Source organism: Salvelinus namaycush, chromosome 21, assembly GCF_016432855.1.
Source record: "Salvelinus namaycush isolate Seneca chromosome 21, SaNama_1.0, whole genome shotgun sequence".
Taxonomy (NCBI): Eukaryota; Metazoa; Chordata; class Actinopteri; order Salmoniformes; family Salmonidae; genus Salvelinus; species Salvelinus namaycush.
Genome location: NC_052327.1, coordinates 45829146 through 45848218, shown reverse-complemented (window position 1 = coordinate 45848218; position 19073 = coordinate 45829146). Strand labels below are relative to the sequence as shown.

General features: G+C 45.1%; 1 protein-coding gene across 1 annotated transcript in view; it reads right to left on the bottom strand.

The window, feature by feature from the left end:
• Nucleotides 1-12382: 12382 nt before the first annotated feature.
• LOC120066419 (protein MTSS 2-like) overlaps nt 12383-19073 on the bottom strand; it is a 40603-nt gene continuing 33912 nt past the window's right edge. The window contains exons 9-13 of the mRNA XM_039017780.1: nt 18832-19062; nt 15748-15822; nt 15491-15646; nt 14461-14629; nt 12383-14122 (exon numbers count right to left, since the gene is read on the bottom strand). Of these exons, the coding sequence (XP_038873708.1) occupies nt 13224-14122; nt 14461-14629; nt 15491-15646; nt 15748-15822; nt 18832-19062 (1530 nt within the window). The 3' untranslated portion in view covers nt 12383-13223. The remainder of the gene's footprint in view (nt 14123-14460; nt 14630-15490; nt 15647-15747; nt 15823-18831; nt 19063-19073) is intronic.

The window sequence follows — 19073 nt, the reverse complement described above, 5'->3', positions numbered from 1 at the left end:
GAGTGGGCTATCTTGAGCCTTGTCTGCGGCACCTGGGGGTGGGTGCCTGGAGAATGTCATTGCCAGAGAGGGGAATTGTGGGGGTCCCTGGGGTTTGGGGAGAAGAGGTATGGGGCCCTCTGTATGGGGCTAACCTGTCCCGGTGCAGTGCCACCTTTCTCCCCCTGGGAGGAAGCTGCACCCGGTAAACAACCTCCCCTACCCTCTCCAGGATGCTGCAGGGTCCCACTCAGTGACTGTCCAACTTGGGGCATCTGCCTTTTTTTCTTAGGGGGCTGTAGACCCAGACCAGCTCCCCAGCCACAAAGTGCCTTCCCCGGGTGTGCACGTCATAGTTCCTCTGCCTCACACCTGCATTCACCAGCTGCTCTCTGGCGAAGGTGTGGGCTGTCTCCAGGCGGTCCTGGAGTCTCCGGGCATACTCCGGCCCCGGGGGAACATGAGGGCTATCCAGGGGCCGACCAAACGGCGAACGCAGTTTTGGCTCTGGTCTCTGGGGAGAGGGGCACCTGCCAGTAGCCACTGAGGAGGTCTAGTGAGGAGAACCAGGAGGTCCCCCTAACTAGGTCCAGCGACTCATCGATACGTGGAATGGGGTATGAGTCCTTCCTGGTTACCTCATTCAGCCGCCTGTAGTCCACACAGAACCTCAGCTTGCCCATCTTCTTAGGAACCATGATGACTGGCGCCGACCAGGGGCTGTCTGAGGGCTCGATGAAGTCTGCCCGCTGCATCTCCAACACAGCCTTGTCTGCCGCCTCCTGGCGTGCCAGCAGGATACGGCGGAGACGCATCTTGATGGGTCGAGCATCACCTGTGTCGATCTCATGCTGCACCAGATGAGTCTGACCCACCTCTTCCTCACTCAGCGCAAAGCTGTCTCTGAATTCAAACAGCAACTGCCACAACCGTTCCTGCTGCTCGGGGTCAAGACCAACACAGTTCCTCCCCCATATCTCCCTCACTGCAGACAGTGTCCTCTCCTCTCCCATCTGGGGTAGCTGGGCTGGGGAGGCGTGGCCCGGGCTCACGGAGGGCTGTGTCATGGAGGTAGCTGGGGGAATGTAACACACAGCCGTAGGTGACAGGGGGGCTGGGGAATAGTCACACACATATGTGGGGGAGGGGGGGCAGCCATGAGTCTCTGCTGCTTTAACTGTTGGAGTAAAGGGTTTGTTTGGTTGAGTGAATGTGACATTAGGGGGGGCCATGGTGACTGCCGGCCCTCCCTAGAAGTTCAGTGTGCCCCCATTTAGGTCTAACTGGCAGCCTGTGCTCCTAAGGAAGTCCAACCCCAGGATACAAGGGTCCTGCACAGCCTCCACCCACACAGGATGACGCACAGTCCTGCCCCCTACTGTCAGAGTCATTATTCCCTTCCCTTTCATGGGTGCCAGCTCACCTGTGACTGTGCGGAGCTGCACAGTTATGGGCTCACACTGAGTCCAACCTGGCACAATATTTGGCCTCACCAGGGTTACTGTGGACCCAGTGTCCACCAGGGCAGAGCAGGGCGCCCCCTCCACAGTGACAGGGACATGACAAAAGTCCTCAACACAGGTTCTGCCCACCACAACAACAGGCTCCATCCGCTTGCCCTCGTCTGCTTCTGGGGGAAGTGGAGCCTTGCTTCCCCGTCTGTGCTGGTGGGCTCCTCCTGAAGATGATGGTGGGTGGGAAAGAAAGCCAGGGGTCCGCACTACCCGGTCTATGTGGATCCCGAGCCGTTTCCCTGAGCTCTGGGGGACATGGGGCAATCCCGGCGCAAATGGCCTGGCTGGCCACAACCCCAGCAGACCCTGGGACCAGGGTGTGTGTTTTGTGCCGCCTGTAGCGACACAGCACGAATGAGTTAAGTAATTTCACCCACCCATGCAGGCTTTTCCAGCTCTGGGCTGCTCTGCCCCCCAGCCCACACAGAGGGTCTGTCTCCTTGCACCCCCACCAAAGCCCCAGCTGAAGCCCCAGCCCACACCAGCTCCCTCTCAAAAGCCATCTCCAAGGCTATCTGCAATGACTCAGGATGAGCCAGCTGGGTCTGTATGCGCAGCTCCGTAGGAGAGCGCCTGTATGAACTGGTCCCGCGCTAGCTCGCTCTGCACGGAGGGGGGCATGTGAGCAGATGCCCGCCGAGAGAGGCTCTCAATGTCATTAGCTAGCACCCGTAGAGGCTCTCCAGGCTGCCTGCGTCTATTAGTCAGTTCGGAGCGCAGCAGCCCGGGCTGTACACACTGTCCATAGCGCCTCCTCAGTGCTCCCACTAAAGCACCATAATCACGTCTGTCATCGGGGCTAATCAATAGCAAACAGGCCAGAGCATCATCCGTGAGGCCTAAAGCCAACTGCAGTGTCCTATCTTCATTCGAGCACCCCCTAAAATGAGCTAACAGTTCAAACTGAGCATGAAAAGCTTCCCAATCTGCCTTACCGGAATACTTCGGGGTCTTAACAGATACGGACGCAACCGGGAACTGGGCGCCACCATGTTTGTTTACATCCTGAGCCCTAGATTCCTCGTCCCGCCGCATCGACGTCACCCCTTCGGTCCGCCCACCAGAATCCGTGCGAAGCACAGTTGACGAAGCACTCATGCCCGCTTCAGCCGCCATCACTCTAACGTCCTCCCTCAAGCGGCCTCTGGACTCCGACGCCCTGGCGATCTCCTCAGCCAGATCCTCCGAAGTCCATGCACACGCACCTCCTTGGCCATAATCGTCCCCTACATCCACCTTCACTTTCGGATTCCCTCGAAGCATTTTCAACCCCTGTTCTCACCTACGGTAGCTAGCCACAGAAGTCAGCTAGCTAGCTGGCTAATCTTTATCAACGGTTTTACTTCTGACACCAATGTAATGAAACAGGCAGGGAGCAGGTCTCGAACCCTCAACCTTCTAGCCCGAAGTCCACCGCACAATCGACTGTGCCGCAAAAGCATGCTCGAGCGGCAGAGTCGATATCGCTTATAAATCGCTTATAAACCCAGGGTCGTTACAATACATTTATTAAACATAAGAATGAGTGTGAGTTGTCACAACCCGGCTCGTGGGAAGTGACAAAGAGCTCTTATAGGACCAAGGCACAAATAATAATATAATAATAATAATTTTGCTCTTTATTTAGCCATCTTATATATCAAAATCTTATTCACAATTTCTGATGAACAAATAACTCACCACAGGTTAATGAGAAGTGCTTGAAAGGATGCACATAACTCTGCAATGTTGGGTTGTATTGGAGAGAGTCTCAGTCTTAATTAATTTTCCACACACAGTCTGTGCCTGTATTTAGTTGCAATTTCGATAAGGCTCTCTTGTTCAGATATCGGTAAGTGGACTGGAGGCAGGGCATGACAGGGAGGGATAATGAATCCAGTTGTTTGTGTCGTCCGTTTCCGGAAAGTACCTGCGTAATTGCGCACCCAGCTCACTCAGGTGCTTCACTATATCACATTTGACATTGTCCGTAAGCTTGAGTTAATTTGCACACAAAACAATCCTACAATGATGGAAAGACCTGTGTGTTGTCCTTGTTAATGCAGACAGAGAAGAGCTCCAACTTCTTAATCAGCCTCAATTTTGTCCCGCACATTGAATATAGTTGCGGAGAGTCCCTGTAATCCTAGATACAGATCATTCAGGCAAGAAAAACCATCACCCAGGCCAGCCGTGTGAGAAACTCGTCATCATGTAAGTAGTCAGACAAGTGAAAATGATGGTCAGTAAAGAAAACTTTAAGCTCGTTTCTCAATTTAAAAAAAAATACTGCCTGCATGCGTGTTACCACTCCACTATGTCTCAATGTCATGGCTTTTGCGCCATCAGCACAGATACCAACACATCTTGACCACCAAAGTCCATTTGATGTCACAAAGCTGTCCAGTCCTTTAAAAATATCCTCTCCTGTTGTCCTGGTTTCCAGTGGTTTTCAGAAGAGGATGTCTTCCTTAATTGGCCCCCATAAACGTAACGGACATATACCAGGAGCTGTGCCAGGCAAAACGTCTGTTGACTCATCCAGCTGTAACGCATAGAATTCACTGGCTGTATGCAAAGCAGTAATTGTTTCAAAACATCTCCTGCCATGTCAGTGATGCGTCATGAAACAGTGTTGTTTGATGGAGGCCTTGTCTGTATGGTTTTTTGGACCTTTTCCCCCAGCATTGTCCCAGCCATATCCGCGGCAGCAGGAAGAATTATGTCCTCCACAATAGTATGGTGCTTGCCTGTCCTAGCCACTCGGTAGCTCACCATATAAGATGCTTCTAGCCCCTTCTTATTAATGGTATCTGTTGCTTTTATACATGTCTTACTACTCAAACTCAAAAAACTCCCGTGGCTTATTTTTCAAATTGGCATGTTTCGTCTCGTCTGGCGCAAGAGTGAAGATTTCATTTTAATTTGGCTTACCCCAGTTTGGGAATAGGACAGGCAAGGTAAAACGAAATAATGGATGCAGCTATGGTGGTAGTTAACTCATGTCTGAATCGGACTAACACAGTGAACTGGGAACAAACGGCGTCACCCAGCCTGAATCTAATCCAATCTGGAGCTTCGGTCAGTCTACATCTGTAAAGCATAGAATTAGGGTTTCCACTAGTTACAGGCAGAAAGCCAAAATTGTCTATATCATAAAAAATGAATGATACTTTTTTATTTATTTTATTTTTATCTTTATTAAGGTTAGGCATACGGTTAGCGGTGTGATTAAGGTTAGGTTTAAAATCACATTTTAAGAAGATAGATTGTAGAAATAGGCAGACTTTATGACTTTGTGGTTGAGGTAGCTAGAGACGACCTAGAATTAGCTTGACCCGAGTTACTGCCCTGATGACACAGACCACTTCATTAACAATGGTAATGTGTTTTTTTTTTATGTTTTAATTTATAATTTTTTAAAAACTTTACCCCCTTTTCTCCCCAATTTCGTGGTATCCAATTGTTTGTAGTTACTATCTTGTCTCATCGCTACAACTCCCGTACGGGCTCGGGAGAGACGAAGGTCGAAAGCAATGCGTCCTCCGGAACACAACCCAACCAAGCCACACTGCTTCTTAACACAGCGCGCATCCAACCCGGAAGCCAGCCGCACCAATGTGTCGGAGGAAACACCGTGCACTTGGCGACCTGGTTAGCGCGCACTGCGCCCGGCCCGCCACAGGAGTCGCTAGTGCGCGATGAGACAAGGATATCCCTACCGGCCAAACCCTCCCTAACCCGGACGACGCTAGGCCAATTGTGCTTCGCCCCACGGACCTCCCGGTCGCGGCCGGCTGCCACCCGGGAGGTGTTTTATGTAAAAAGTTTTTATAAAAAAATACTGGATTTGATAAACTAGTGGGTTAATTACCCACTCAAGAAGCTACAAGTAGTAATTTTGGATGTGAAGTGAATTGTCAAAAAGCTTTGTCCAAAATGCAATTTACCACTTGGCTGTCTATTGTAACACCCTGTCACAGGCCCTCCCAGTAGTCACCACCTCATAAGATGAGGAAGTACATTGTTTATAAGGATTCCCTGCTGCAGTTGTTTGAGAGATGTCCAGTTTGCAGAAAACATGCAACATACAGAAGACCAAGAAGGGGATCCTCAGCATTACGCAGACATGCCCTCGCTGTGAGCATTCTTATAAATGGAACAGGGAGGACACTTGAATCAGGTTGGTGGCTTTGACCTGATCAAAGGTCAAAACAGTTTTTTGAGTTTTGTCCCAATTCACCTTCATAACCGAGCCTGGTGGAACCAGCCTGATTGCTGCGTTGACCATTCTATTCCACTTCACATATCATGATATCTGAAGTGAAATTGAAAGCTGAATGCAGTAATCAATGCTCTGTGTGTGTGTTTGGGTGTGACCGACCAGTATCTTTGATGAGGGGCCAGGAGCTGATCTATGCTTCCCTTCCCATCAATGGGGCACTGGCAAAGACCTTACCTCCAGCCTTACCTCTTGTCTGCTCACCAACGATCGTCGATGGGGAGACCAGAATTAGGTAGGTTTAATCTGACCTGTTCAAACTTTAACATAGGTGATATCTGACAAAAAAACATACTATCTTTACTGCCATTGCTAATAGAACAGTGACTGTATTTGTTCACAGATACATCTATGGAGCCAGCACTTGGAGACTTGCAAGATGATGTGATGGAGTCCTGACCAACAGACAGGCTTGATACTGACGTCTCTGAATGGAGAGATCTGGCACTCAACACATCCACCATGTGGGACTGAAGGTGATTACTAATAATACAGTATGTTCAGTATTTTCATTCCATGTGTCACTGATAAATGTATTTTATAGAAATAGATCATGCCTCTCCCTGAACAGCAGGAGGCAGATTGTACAGTTAACTTTTCTATCAGTTCTTGACTACGGTGACACCATTTATCGGAATGCAGCAGCCATTACTCTTAAACCTTTGGATGCCGTCTACCATAACGCCCTTTGCTTTGTCACAGGTGATAGTTTTAATACTCATCACTGCATCCTGTATCAAAAAGTTGGCTGGTCCTCATAAAATGTTCGTATATCACTCAATTACTCCCTTTTTGTTTACAAAGCTCTACTATGCAAGCTTCCGACTTACCTAACTTCGTTGTTTAAGTATAAAAACATGAGTTACCATACCTGCTCACGGGGTTGGTTAACTCTTGAGATTCCTCGGGTCTCCACCGAACTAGGTAAATCTACTTTTAGTTTTAACGCTCCACATTTTTGGAGTCATTTACAAAATTCATTACATTTGGATTCCCTGGTTCCACTAAGGCAGTTTAAAACCCTAATTATGAGTTCACCGAGGTGTGCAATTGTTTTGATTGATTGACTTTAATAATTTGTTTGACGCCTGTGATATTTGTGATGTTCTAACGTACTTGTTATGATATCTTGTATCTTGTAGTTGTATCTTTTATTTTATGTTCTCGGGGCACCATTTAAAATGAGACCCTGGGCTCCTCTGATTAAATAAAAGTTAATCAAAAATAAAATAACTCTGCCTTAACTCAGCCTACTTTTGCCAGGCGCCAGCCTCATCTCTCTTTATCTGACCTGTTCAAACTTCAACATACAGTGCATTCGGAAAGTATTCAGACCCCTTGACTCTTTCCACATTTTGTTACGTTACAGCCTTATTCGAACATTTGTCTCATAGCAAAGGATCTGAATACTTATGTAAATAAGTATTCATAAGATAAGATATTTAAGTTTTTTTATTTTTTTATCCTAAAAGCCTGTTTTTGCTTTGTCATTATGGTTTACTGTGTGTAGATTGATGAGGAAACATACAAATAAAAAAACTGAAATGCCTTATTTACATAAGTATTCAGATCCTTTGCTATGAGACTTGAAATTGAACTCAGATGCATCTTGTTTCCATTGATCATCCTTGAGATGTTTCTGCAACTTCATTGGAGTCCACCTGTGGTAAATTCAATTGATTGGACATGATTTGGAAAGGCACACACCTGTCTATATAAGGTCCCACAGTTGACTGCATGTCAGAGCAAAAACCAAGCCATGAGGTCGAAGGAAATGTCCGTAGAGCTCCGAGACAGGATTGTGTCGAGGCACAGATCTGGGGAAGGGTATCAAAACATTTCTGCAGCATTGAAGGTCCCCAAGAACACAGTGGCCTCCATCATTCTTAAATGGAAGAAGTTTGGAACCACCAAGACACTTCCTAGAGCTGGCTGCCCGGCCAAACTGAGCAATCGGGGGAGAAGGGCGATGGTCATTGACAGAGCTCCAGAGTTCCTCTGTGGAGGTGGGAGAACCTTCCAGAAGGACAACCATCTCTGCAGCACTCCACCAATCAGGCCTTTATGGTAGAGTGGCCAGACGGAAGCCACTCCTCAATAAAAGGCACATGACAGCCCGTTTGGAGTTTGCCAAAAGGCACCTAAAGGCAACTCTCAGACCATGAGGAACAAGATTCTCTGGTCTAATGAAACCAAGATTGAACTCTTTGGCCTGTATGCCAAACGTCACGTCTGGAGGAAACCTAGCACCATCCCTACAGTGAAGCATGGTGGTGGCAGCCTCATGCTGTGGGGATGTTATTCAGCGACAGGGACTGGGAGACTAGTCCGAATCGAGGCAAAGATGAACGGAGCAAAGTACAGAGAGATCCTTGATGAAAACCTGCTCCATAGCGCTCAGGACCTCAGACTGGGGTGAAGGTTCACCTTCCGACAGGAAAACAACCCTAAGCACACAGCCAAGACAACGCACGAGTGGCTTTGGGACAAGTCTCTGAATGTCCTTGAGTGGCCCAACCCGATTGAACATCTCTGGAGAGACCTGAAAATAGCTGTGCAGCAATGCTCCCCATCCAACCTGACAGAGCTTGAGAGGATCTGCAGAGAAGAATAGGAGAAAGTCCCCAAATACAGGTGTGCCAAGCTTGTAGCGTCATACCCAAGAAGACTCGAGGCTGTAATCGCTGCCAAAGGTGCTTCAACAAAGTACTGAGTAAAGGGTCTGTTAGCAGTCGATGGTACTCTTCAATAACACAGACCCCAAAGCGAATCAGGGGGAGGAAAATAGGTTTATTCAAAGAGGGTAAATCATAGATGTTATGCTGAGAGGTAGATGGTAGAGTTTCTTATAACGCTTCAAATGGTCCCACGTTTCCATACCCACTTCTCTGGGATATTTCAACGTTTTTGAACATTCATCCAACTCTTTTGGAGATGCTGATTTATGTGTGATTACTGTCACCGGGGGTTTGTCTTTACCACCTTTTACAGCCTGTGTTCTGATTGGCCTAAGACATTGTTCGTCACAGGTGTCAGTATCTGTTGACTCAAAGCCAGGCAGTGCTGACCAGATGCTTGAAACCCGATTATCCTTGCGCAACTCAGCCTGAGGGTGGATTGAAGGAACAAAGGGTCCCCCACATGTTGGAGCCAAGTCTGGTTTTACGACCCTTGCCTGTAATTGTTGAATTTCTTCTTTCAAGGTTTTGATCTGTCCTCCAAGAGCTTTCAAACTTTCTTTATCTCTCTGCATTGTCCTATCATGATTCTCCAGAAAGAATTTCTCATCCCGTTTTCTTACTTCGGCTAATACAGTTAAAGACCATCGTGTCTTTGTCAAGGAATTAGACATTCTCTGTATTTTTCCAAGCTTTTTGTATATCAGACAGATTCCATATTCCATCTTTGTCAACTATGACAAAATATTTCTTTATTATCTCTTGCCTGCACTTCTCTACTTTGAAATGGTTCTTCATATCACTAGACAGTGAATTAAAAATATTTTATCATGCTCACATCCGAAGGAGCTGTTCCGCCCTTTTCCAGTGGTTTTCTCACTTACCAATGACATTACATTAACTTCAAAAGTTGTATAATATATATCTCTATGTTTATATATTTAGATATTTATTTACCCCCACTCAAAAAATTATATATATTTTAATATAGAAAGGACTCTAACCTTTTAACAGAGAACAAAGGACTTGAACCTTATACATCACAGATACGTATCACTCATTGCATGCACTAATTTTGACCTGATTTGGTTCTTTTAAAATGCTATTGGTCTAGACTCACCCAGCAACTATGCCATCAATCAGGAGATTGAGAGTCGACTCCCCAAAGTGGGTTGCGCGCAGCCTTCTCTCTTTCCTCTGGATCAACACAGTTGATATGTTTTTCTTGTTGTTCAGACCAATTCATCCGGGTCACGGCACCAAGTGTTAGCAGTTGATGTTATTCTTCAATAACACAGACCCCAAAGCAAATCAGGCGGAGGAAAATAGGTTTATTCAAATAGGACAAATCATGCTTGGAAGTAGATGGTCATTCTCCCCTGTCCTCAGTGATGCTCTCCTGAGACTCTCTCCACAGAACAAAGGGACAGCATGTAGTTTCATAACCCAGCCCTAGCCTGTGGTTGACCAATTAGAATTCCTTGCAATAAAACTAAGCCAACGGCCAAATAACAAGTATCCTATTTCAGGTTGGACCAATGAGAACGTGCCACACGTAGCAATAAGTTTAGGACTGTCATTCCTAGCAGATGTTGAACTGAAAACCAACTATTTCCATTGATAATTCCCTATTACAGAAAAAACACTTTCCATTGATAATTCCCTATTACAGAAAAAACACTTTCCATTGATAATTCCCTATTACAGAAAAAACACTATTTCCATTGATCGTTATTATTCTATTGACTTCTCGTCGTCTGTCTCTGCGTTGTGTATTTATCTTCTAAATATTCTTATATGTTTGAATATTTCCATAAATGCAATATTTAAAAAAAAATAATAATAATAAAATTAAAAAATAAAATAAAAACATTTTTGGTGTAAAAATGTCTTAACCTGTTTTTGCTTTGTCATTATGGGGTATTGTGTGTAGATTGACGGGAGGGGATAAAAAAAAAAAAAACATTTTAGAATAAGGCTGTGGAAAAAGTCAAGGGGTCTGAATACTTTCCGAATGCATTGTAGTACCTGTTTATGTGTCAGATAGATATGACCTATCCTAACTGCCATTGGTAATAGAACAGTGACTCTTCACTGACATTTTCAACCTCTCCCTGACCCAGTCTGTAATACCCACGTTTCAAGTAGACCACCATAGTCCCTGTTCCCAAGAACGCAAAGGTAACCTGTCGAAATGACTATCGCCCCGTAGCACTCATATCTGTAGCCATGAAATGCTTTTAAAGTCATGGCACGATATGTATTGATATTGGATGTAGGCTGTGTGCTGTTTTTAAATGTTTGCAGTTCGGTCCTTGAGCTGTTCTTGTCTATTAATGTTCTGTATTATATCATGTTTTGTGCGGACCCCAAGAAGACTACACTACGTGACCGAAAGTATGTGGCCACCTGCTCGTCGAACAGCTCATTCCAAAATCATAGGCATTAATATGGAGTTGGTCTCTACTTTGCTGCTATAACAGCCCCCACTCTTCTGGGAAGGCTTTCTAGAAAACCATGTGATTGCTGTATTTGATACCATTCCACTGATTCTGCTCCAGTCATTACCATGAGCCTGTTCTCCCCAATTAAGGTGCCACCAACCTCCTGTGTTCCAGAGGCAGTTTGGAACTCTGTAGTGAGTGCTGCAACCAAGGACAGACCATTTTTACATGCTTCAGCACTCTGCGGTGTCGTTCTGTGAGCTTGTGTGGCCTACCACTTCGCGGCTGAGCCGTTGTTGCTCCTAGACATTTTTACTTCACAATAACAGTATTTACAGTTGACCGGGGCAGCTCTAGCAGGGCAGAAAATTGATGAACTGACTTGTTGGAAAGGTGGCATCCTATGACGGTGCCACGTTGAAAGTCACTGAGCTCTTCAGTAAGGCCAATGTTTGTGTATAGAGATTGCATGGCTGTGTGCTTGATTTTATACACCTGTCAGCAAAGGGTGTGGCTAAAATAGCCAAATCCACTCATTTCAAGAGGTGTCCACATACTTTTGTATATACAGTGTAGCTGCTGCTTTCTCAATAGCTAAAGGGAATACCAAACACCGTCATCCCCAACACCATATAATTAATTTGTTCTTGCCTTTGCAAATTATTTCCTTGCAATATTGTTAATTTTGCTCTCAATACTTTTGGATTAAAGGTTTGTTATTAATCTAATTTTCATTTGCAATTCTAAGAATTTTGTTCTTGAATTCAAAAGGTTTGCTTGATATTAAAGGCACAAAAGTTTGACTGGTTTGGGCAAGTCTACCACCCACTGCTGTTGAGTCGGACTTCCTCTTGTGGTTTTATATTAGAAAGTAGAAACTCGACCAAGCTTCCCCAAGCATATGAAAGGTCTTTGGCGCCACCATCAGTCCAGTCAACATATCACAGACACTTTGGTTATTATCAAGTGCTCCCTTCCTTCTCAGAGATTGCTGTCAGGGAGAGCTCCTTTGTAGGTATTGGCTATTTCAAAGTTCAGTGATAAATCCAATGATACAGGTGACAGATGAACTTATGTTTTCCTGTGGTGAAGGTTTGTGGTAGAGTAATCTTGTGAGTAGCAGTAAAAAACGTATATCTCCTGTTCACCCATGCATGATTATAACCTGTTTACCTGTGACCTTATACACATGAACCACCACCACCACCACCGGACCCATAATAACACCAGTGAGACTGCTCTCTAGTGGTGAGAAGTGACAGACAAATACAAATAGATAAACATGGCTCTTACACCTCCAGTATCTGTCCTGATAACTATGTATGTGCTCATCTCGCACCCTTTGCTCCTTCATCTAAAACTAATACATAGCCATATAATAATTCCATAAGAGAACTACGCTTACTTAGATTTCAATTAGCCTATAGGCTAAGGCATTAAAACCTCCATAAAATCTCACAGATCCAAAATAAAGTTCTACATTGTGCTATAGAAATTGTTGGTTTAATTGCAGAATATATTGATAGTACAGTACACCAATAAAAACACTGCCATATCGCATCCTATTTTACATGACTTTTACATTTCTCCGATATGTGACATACACAATTGGGTTTCAGCTTATTTTACAAACAGTAATATATACATCAGTATAATAATACATAACATACAGACAGGCTCACGGAGCAACTTGACCCCATCACTTTCAGATGACAGATGGCTGTGTTATGCTGCGTTCACGTGCTAGTCGGAACTAGGAAACTCTTAAATGTATGACTTATTACTGTTTGAACGTGTCACGTGTATAACTATAACCAATTAGCTAGTTGGGAATTTCTGAGTTCCCTAGTTCCGACTAGCGTGTGAATGCAGCATTAGTACACACACAATAAGAGACAGAGCATTCAACCCCTACATGGAGTGACCTCCTAGCCCCATATTCATAAAGCATCTGTGTATGAGTGCTGATCTAGGATCAGGTCATCCTTGTCCATATAGTCTTATTCATTATGACCTAAAAGGCTAAACCGATCCTAGATCAGCACACCTACTCTGATACACTTTGTGAATACGGGGAGGTGTCTGGCCTGACGCATCAGGAGACAGAGGAAATAGACAACCAAAACCACTAAGCCCAAAGTCAACATAGGAAATAGCAATACAACATAAAATATGACATTTATCCATTGGTCACCCATGGCCATTCATTAAATCTTTACACATTGACACTTGATTCCCTTTCATTTCATACAGTCTTATCCTGTATAGGATGAGTGTTCATTCATTTTAGAGGTTGAGCTTGTTATAAGAAAGGGCACCACAGTTCTGGGGTCAGTCCCAGGAGATACTACCTCAGTATCCTGGAGGCTGCGGCAGTATCCTGGAGTATCCTGGGGGCTGATCTGTCATTGGAGACCGCCTTGCGAAGCCTCACACCCCTCCGTATGGACTCCAGCATGTCCACTCCCTCCTGGGGCTTGAGGGGTAGGTGTTGTGGGTGTTGGGGTACAGAGTTTGTCCTGACTGGGTTCGCTGGCAGAGGGTCCAGAGGGGGGAAAGGGAACTGACCCTCACCAAGGGCATGGGCACTGGCCGCCAGCTCTCCTATCTTCTCCACCAGGCTGTGGCGGTTGGCGGCCAGCTGGGAGTCTTCCTCTGGGCTGAGGCCAGCCATGCTAGGGGGCTGCTGGGCGTAGACGCTTCGTTCCAGCCCCCCTTCGGAGCCCCAGGTGCTGGTGTTAGGCAGGCTCAGCAGCTTGGGGGAGACCTTCATGTACTCCAGGACACTGGGTGGAGTCTCATCTGCATACAGGTACTCATCGCTGCCTATGCGCTTTTGGGTGGGGCTGAGGGAGTAGCCAGAGGAGTAGCTTCGAGAGTCTGGCACAGTGGGGGTCTTGACTGGAACCATGGGGGGGCGGATGGGGATGGGGCCCGAGGTGGAAGGGGTACGTCTCACTCCCGTTTTGGAGGAGGGGGTTCGGCGGATGGTGGCTGTTCCAGAGGTGATGGTTCCATGCCCCCCATCACAACCTCCATCACCCCCTGCACTCTCTCCATGCGTACCCCCAGGAGGGCTCACTCCGGCTGGCAGCCCAGCGGTGCTAGCAGGCCTCTTGGTTTGGATCATGCGGCGGTAGTTCTGTGCGATGTTGCTGTGGCGGGGGATGGTGGAGGACTTGTCGAAGTCGGCCTCCCTGCTGGTGCCAGCATCCCCGTTCAGAGAGTAGCACTCATAGTCCGACCCTGAACAAAAGAGAGACAATGAAGTTAAACTGATCTGGTCAAATGAGAGCGGGTTTTTCTAAGAGGATGGATTATATTAGCTTCTGATCTAATAATATGTGATAATTTGAAGGATGAATACATTTTATTTACTATGATACAGTATTTACCTTGAGGAGAAATTAGTATACTAGAGTGTATTTTACTTTGAGAGTGTATGTTGCTTTGAGAAGGTATATTATCTAGGTACTGTATGTAAGATATTTTAGCTCAATGATAATAACCTGCATAAATAAACGTTAAAAAAAATATGTACAGGAGGGTACTGTTTAAAGGGATATGTGTAGAGTGTTTGTTACCCTGTGAGGGGATGGTGTCCTCTGAACAGGATGGTGTGTTGGTCTGGGTGCTGTAGCCACTGGAGTACTGCAGAGATTCCCTGCTATTCTTTTGATGCTCTACACTGAGACCCCGGATCAGCACCATGGCTAGTGTACTGGCTGCTGGGGACATGGCCTCACCGCTGTGCTGCACACACACAGAGACGCAGGCACACACACACACACACACACACACAGAGAGAGAGAGAGAGAGATGCAGGCACAGAAGGAAGAGAGTGAGAGAAAGAGAAGAGACTCATATTACCACATACAGTAGTGACAAAGATTAAGATCCACATTTCAACAATGAATGCTGATGGTTGAGTGCTGTATCCACTGTGTGCTCATCATTACTTTGGCTGTGGCTATGGCAGCTTGGGCTAGAATGGACCTATGAGTGTCTGGGGTGTCTGGATGCATCCCAGAGAACCCTTTAGGACTGGAAGGAACCTCCTGCTCCCTCATCCTGTCCAATGACTCTCTCCTTCGCTGCAGCGTGGTAGCCAATAAGGGCTCGTAGGTACTCGTTTTGGACCAATCCTGTGGTGATATTATTGAGCCAATGAAGAAATGAACTAAACAATGTACCATTGGATAGGCCGTCTATCAATCATCTGTTCAGGAGTCTTTTTCAGGAGTCTTTGTGGTACAATGGAAGCAGTATGGGGGTCCATTAAGAGGTTAGCCTGGTCTCAGATAGCCTGGTCCCAGACTGTTTGTGCTGTCTTGCTAACTCATGTCAAAGACCATAGGATTTGGCAAGACAACACAAATAGATCTGAGACCAGGCTAAAATGCTGAGGCCTAAGCATGAAAATGTTATTACAATGAGTTTTAGCAAATCTTTGGCATGAGATATTGGAAAGCTGAGTTTGACAAAATAATGGATAAAGAGGTCATAAAGTTACTATGCATCATGCATTATGCAAATGAGTTGATACAACCAAGGAAAAGGCAAATAAAATATGAAAAAGAGACAAAAAAGGAAAAGCGGCAAATGAAAACAAACCTTCCAGCTAGGAACTTTTGATGTGGGTGAGGGGGTGTTGGATCCAGGAGAGCGGTTAAATGTGGGGGACCCAGGAAGTATGCCAGAGAGAGGCCTGACGGAGCCAGTGTAAGAGAGAGTGGAGCGGAAGGTACCGAAGGATGAGCATGAGCCAAACTGCGGAATGGACAAACATGTCTGAGTCAGCATGTTCATCACATACCTTAGGAAGATCCCTGGGGGCCACAATACGTGTGTGTATGTGAGTGTGTACTAACCGCGGCGGGAGAGTTGCACTCGCTGACAGACTGGCAGGTTTCTGATGCCTCAGAAGAGGCTGAGCTGGTTGTCTTCTGGAGATGGAAGGAGTGAGATAAGAGAACACTTTATGACAAACTAACACAGAATATTTCTCTTTTGCCATGGAACACTGCAATAATTGTCCATTTTATTTACAGAGTGATTCTAACAACAACTCTAGCATCATCTTACATTCTTGATTGTATAAGCAAAAACAAATACCATCCAAAAAGAGGATTGTCTTCATCATCAGTCTGACTTGTCTTAAGTGTTCTTTGACACTATATAAACTAGTGGCCCGCGCAGTGCTTGTCATTATACCCTGATGAAGACAGCTTGTCTGTCAAAACGTTGGTTATTAGGTTATTCAATTATTGCATCTGAGCTAGAGTGCGGCTCTCCTTTTCTTTTTCAAGTGTTCTACGCCGCTAGCCAGCACTCCGCCTAAACAGGTGTGCATTTCATTCGCCTCCAGATTAATCTGTTACCCAGTAAACAGCACCCTACCAACAAAAAGCTCTAAAACGATGCTAAATGATCATTATTTTCCTGACACTGGTCAAAGACCCAAACAAGACTCCTTTGAATATAGCCAAAGGGAACGTGATAAGATAATTGTATCGGAGTCCCTTTTTGACATGCCGGGGGTAATTCAGACCTCTCGAAAGAACTGTTAAATTTATCTAAGCACCAGACGAGAATGCATCCACATATAGTCACTCTTAGTGATTATATGCGTCAAGTCATTAAGAACACACAGGAGTACATATCTTTACATAATTTACCCAAGGATGAAAAACAAGCTTTGCTTGATTTACAATCCGATATGTTAGTCCTTACCCGCCCTGTTGATAATGGTGGGTCGGTTGTACTCATTGATAGGACAGTTTATGTAAATGAGTGTCATTGACAACTGCTTGACAACACCTTTTACAAGAAACTCAGAAGTGACCCCACTTCCCAATTTCAGAACACTATCTTGACTGTCCTAGATGGGTATTTAAGTTCTGGTCAAATCACCAAAAAATAACACAGCTTTTTGGCTATTCAACACCCTAAAATTGCCACTTTCTATACTTACACAAGAATGTTACAAAACCTCCAGGGCGCCCTTCTGTAGTGGCCATTGATGCAGTAACGGCCCCTTTATCAACTTTTTTATTAGACCACTCGCAGAACAGCTCCCCTCCTTTGTAAAGGACACCAGTAGTGTGATCTCTATTATTGAATCTCTTGAACGTCTCCCTGATAATTATTTGTTAGTTACTTTTGACAATTAGTCGTTATACACAAATATTCCACATGAGGGCAGTATTGAGGCCATGGAACATTTTCTCCTGCAACGTGACCCTAATGAACTACCTTCCAGTGCATGCATTATAACATTGTCTGAAATAGTACTCACACACAACTACTTCATGTTTCTAAATTATTTCTTTATTCAGACGAAGGGTACTGCTATGGGATCCCCCATGGCTCTTAACTATGCTAAGTTGTATGGGTTACATGGAGAAACAGTCCATCTTCAATCCTCTCAAAAATGTTTTCTTGCCAAACATTATTTGGAAATGGTACATTGATCATATTTTTGTTCTATGGAGGGGTGATGCAAAACAGCTTCAGGCATTCCATGCTTTTCTTAACTCTTGTTCTGAGCACCTGAGATTTACTATGCAATCTGACACATGTCAAATCAGTATCCTTGATCTTCTGATCTTGTGTGAGGATAATGTTCTATACACTGATCTTTACAGGAAATCTACTGATCGTAATAGTTTGTTGAGGGCTGATAGTTGTCACCCGCTTCCCTTGAAAAGCAGTTTGCCCTACATCCAATTCTGTCGAATCAAAAGAATTTGCAAAAAACAATCAGATTTCGACAGAAATATGGCTGACGCAAAGAAAATTCAAGGAGAGGGGGTACAAAAATGGTCAGATTAATATTGCCATAGAGAAAATTCAACAAAAAAAATCGAGACATGATCTCTTTCAAGGACAGTCTCTGCAAAAAGAAGCATTCTTGCGTTCTAACTACCAGCTATTCAAAGTGCTCTGAACAAATTAAGGGAATCATTCACAAACATTGGCACATTCTAAGATCCAATGACAGTATCTGTAATGTGTTTTTGGACCCTCCCTTGGTCGTATTCTCGTGGGGCAGAAATCTCAGAGATCAATTGGTAAACTCTTTACCACTCCAAAATACCCCTGCACCTCTATTTACGCCTCTACCGGATGGAAACTACCAGTGTAATGGCTACGCTCAATGCAAGGCACTTACAAATGTAGATCCTTCAAACACCCCCAAACAGGGAAACAGATCCCAATCAAAGATGTTATCACGTGCTCCACTAAGACAGTTATATATCTTATAACTTGTCGTTGTGGAAAAAATGATGTGGGTAAAACAAAGCGCAAATTAAAAGTACGAATCTCGGAGCATCGTACCACCATTAGGTGCAAAAACTCGACTTACCCAGTTGTGGCCCACTTTTTGGAAGTGAACCACTCGATTTCATCCCTACATTATATTGGCAACGAACATGTCACCCTCAACAATTTATTGTTTAAATGAGAGGCTGCCTGGATGTTTAATTTAAAGACCCTTGCTCCCTTCGGTCTCAATGTAGACTTTGATCTGAAGCCATTCTTGTGATTATTGTGATTTTACTATTCATTATAAATGTTTGTAGGCCTATGTAGCCAAATTGTATCTATCATCGTATGCTATCCATTCGTGTTTTTTGTATGTTCTGTTTAAATCTGAGAATTAACCATTGATATCAGGCCACACCCGACCATGATTACAGACACCTGTGTGTGTCCTTTGACACTATATAAACTAGTGACCCGCATTGTTTGTCATTATACCCTGATGAAGACAGCTTGTCTGTCGAAACATTGGTTATTAGATTATTAAATTATTGCATCTGAGCTCCTAGAGTGTGCGGTTCTCCTTTTCTTTTTCTAGTGTTACCATACTCCCAAGTCTTGTTAATCAAGGATGTGCCGGTGAAACTGGAGTGTAGTCTAGGGCCTGACTGACTCAGAGGTGTGCCTACCTGGCTGGTGATGTCAGAGGGCATGGGTGAGGGGGGCTTGGAATGGGTGTTGGCATCCTGAGAGATGAACCCTGAATCATGGGAGGAGACACTGCTTAGGCGGTGGGCAGCGGAGCTGGGCATCTGGAGGATACTGCACATACTGCTCTTCCTGGAAGCAGCACTGCTGGGAGAGGAGGGAGGGGTCTGATAGGACCAACTGTAGTCTGAACCCTTCAAGTCCCCGATCACCTGAGGAGAGG